This window comes from Seriola lalandi, unplaced genomic scaffold, assembly GCF_002814215.2.
Source record: "Seriola lalandi dorsalis isolate HSWRI2012SDOR001 ecotype SW California unplaced genomic scaffold, Sedor1 jcf7180002054936, whole genome shotgun sequence".
Taxonomy (NCBI): Eukaryota; Metazoa; Chordata; class Actinopteri; order Carangiformes; family Carangidae; genus Seriola; species Seriola lalandi.
The window spans coordinates 747,724-751,054 of NW_019525488.1; the positions used below are offsets into that span (position 1 = coordinate 747,724).

The 3,331-nt window shown below is 46.4% G+C and overlaps 1 protein-coding gene across 7 annotated transcripts in view; it reads left to right on the forward strand.

The window, feature by feature from the left end:
* Positions 1-3,331, forward strand: part of caska (calcium/calmodulin-dependent serine protein kinase a) — a 108,682-nt gene that overhangs the window by 82,829 nt on the left and 22,522 nt on the right. For 4 of the 7 annotated variants that reach the window (XM_023393450.2, XM_087170227.1, XM_087170228.1 and 1 more), the window contains exons 13-14: positions 1,385-1,432; positions 2,006-2,086. In XM_023393450.2, coding sequence (XP_023249218.1) covers positions 1,385-1,432; positions 2,006-2,086 — 129 coding nt within the window. The remainder of the gene's footprint in view (positions 1-1,384; positions 1,433-2,005; positions 2,087-3,331) is intronic. The other 3 variants (XM_023393454.2, XM_023393457.2, XM_087170230.1) reach the window with 1 other exon arrangement.

Sequence of the window (3,331 nt, forward strand, 5' to 3'; positions counted from 1 at the left end):
GCGAGGGAGGTGGGAGAGAGAGGGAGGGAGAGGGAGGGGGGAGAGGGAGGGGTGTTCAGACAGGGAAAGTCATTTAGAGGAGCCGAGCTCTGTTTTTCTGCAGCTGTGGTTTCATGTCGGAGAGAACGGCTAATCAACACGGCAGCTCTGTGAACGGGAGGTTCAGGTGCGCTCGGAGACTCTGGTTCTCATACTCCTGCTCAAACCAGCGGAGGTGGATCAGGAGCCACCGCAGAGGCCGCTCCGTCCGCCTGAGTCACAGGGCGGGAAACAGCATTTAATTAAACTTTTAACTTTTATTAGTTTTGTCTACAGACTCAGAGACTGAACTGTCTGCACTCAGACCAGGACCGGGTCTGTTCTCTCCTCGCCGCTCCACCCGGCCGACGGGGGAGGAGAGAACGCATGAACACAGACTCTGGGAGACGAGGGAATAAACAGGAACATGTTTCACAGGAAGTTTCTTCAAAGATGTTGATTGGATTCAAACTTGATGGAACTTCCTAGTTCTAATAATGTATGATCCATAATCATGTGACCAAACCATCGACTAGCCCACAGCTAAACTGTGTTTACAACACGGAGCTGGAGGAGAGGAGACACTGACGGTTCAGATGACATGAGGAACAGAGTACATCAGGTTTAGATTGATTGATTGATTGATTGATTGATTGATTGATTGATTGATTGATTGATTGATTGATTGTTTGGGTGTGTTATTAGATTGTTTAGATTTGTCAGTGATTGATTGATTGATTATTAAACGGCCTCCAAAGTTCATGGTTGTTGTGTTTTGTGAATTACTCATGGACCAAAACCTCAAACAGTCTGAAAGTTGAAACTGATAAATAACGTTCAGGTCTGAAGAAGAGCCGCTGTTTCTTCATCATCACCATCATCATCCTCCTTACTGAGCTCTCCAGCCGTGCAGGGAAACTCTAAAGGTGTCTAACTCACAGCTTCAGTCCAGCCTCACCTCAGATTCACTCCTCGCTCGCTCGTGGTCGTGTCGTCAGGGACGAGCCGCCGCGTCTCCGCTTTGAACCAATCAGACGGCAGCAGCTTCTCCTGGACTCTTCTTGGTTTCCTGTCTAACACTCAAACTTCAGCTGCTTCTTCTTCTCCCTGCGCTAACTCACTCCACAACCTATCAGCTGGAATCACACGACTAATCTCTCTTGGGAATGACGGTTTCTCTCAGATACTAATCTCACAACGCACTCTGATTGGCTGGCACTGATTAAAGGCCGGGGTGGCCTCTCGCTCCCACCCCCCTCTCCCCCTCCCCCTGACCTCTGTCATCTCTGACCTAAAACTTTCACCTGTGAGCTCTCTCCCAAGACGACGGTGTAACTCTTCTCCCTGTGTCTTCCTCCACCTTAAGAGCTCCTCCCAAGACGAAGCAAGTGGCGCTTTGAAACATCTGGAATATGTAAGAGCTCATCACACATCTGCCACCTTCACTGAACTCACGATCAAAGACGAGTATTAAAGTGTTGAAGTGCTGGAGGTGACGAGACGCTTCCTGTTGTATTAAAACTGGTGTTGCTAGGTTACACGTTAACATCTGACATCATATAAGGAGAGGACAAGAGTGCGTCTTAACTCCACAGGTTTCAGGACACACACACACACACACACACACACACACCTCTACAATGCCACATTCAGCAGTCAGGCGCAAAATAACTGGAGCTGACATCGAACCACGTCACATCGAGGAGGAGGAGGAGGATTGGATCCCTGGAGTCATTGAGTGACTTCCACACTTGGTCTCTCATTGGCTGGGAAGATGTAGGAGGGGCGGAGTCATGGGAAGTTCAAGGGGGGGGGGGGGGGGTTGGTTGTGAGGTCGGGTCGCTTTCATTACGTTCTCCGAGGTGCAGCAGGTACAGTGGGGTGCTGAGGTAGGTGTGTGTGTGTGTGTGTGTGTGTGTGTGTGTTTGTGTGTGTGTGTGTGGGTGGGTGTGAGAGATCTTTAACCCGACTCTCTCCACGTCCTCAGGTACTGGAAGAGATTTCCTGCTACCCAGAGAACCACGAAGCTAAAGAACTCAGACGGATACTGACCCAGCCGCATTTCATGGTGAGTACACACACACACACACATTCACACACACACACACACACACACACACACACACACACACACACACACACACACATCCCTCGTCTCCGTCATACTTCTCAGACGGGTGTGGGAGGCCTCTTCACCTCTTCACAAACATTCGAGACGAGACGTAACAGTGAGCGGTGGAGCTCTGTTTCACCACCAGACTCAAGTGTTTCACTCACATTCATTTTTGAGGATCCAGCTTCCTCTACCTTCACTCTGTGTGTGTGTGTGTGTGTGTGTGTGTGTGTGTTTGTGTGTGTGTGTGTGTGAGGGTAGATATCTGGATCATATCTGGAGATTTTTCGATATGAACCTCTTACAACGCAGAGATCGATGTCCAGTCCAGATTTCATCTTGTATGGGGTCATAGTTTGAATTGGAGAATTGAATTCTGGGGTATTTGGCGCTGAGGACATCGATACCACTTTACAATAAAACTGCCTTTATAACGGATTTATAAAGGTTTTATAATCACATTATCAATTCACTTTATAAATCATAAATAAACAATTATAAACAAGTCATATCTCAGTTTTCATACATTGGTGCAGGTTCACTATTTGGCAAGATCAAGTGAATGCTTCTTACTCATTAATAATAATTAAAATATTTATAATTTTAAATAATAAACATAATTAAAAGTGTTTATAAAGGTAAGTAACTGATTAATAAATGGTTATAAAGACGAGATGAGGAGATGATGAAGGGAGAATCAGAGAGGTGTGAACAGAGGGACAGAGAATGTGTGAGCAGTTCACCAGGTAAAGGTTACCACCTGTGTTTTACCTGGAATGCTAATGCTAATGCTAAAGTCCTGAAGAAGAGACCAACCAGCAAAAAGCATCTCCATGTTCGTATCTGATCAACAGCTGTGATTATAATGCGGGTGGACAACACTCTGATATGATCATGTGATCTGCCAAATGAAAGTTGCTGACCATTAAGATGCTGACGGTGGTTAATTAACAATTAATTAATTATTAGTAACTGAACAAACGTGTGATGAAGCAGCAGCTACAGATGCTGATGACGGAGGAAACGTGAGGCTGAACAGCACAGAGACGTGTGGGCTCACTATCTGGCAGCAACAGGTCACTGTTGGCCTTTCTCTCTAATGTGTTATAACATCCAATAAAGTAGATGGTGTTTAAACTCTGTGGGTCTGAGCAGCAAAGGGTTAATCCAGTCAAGAGAAGTCTCTCCACCCCGCCCCCC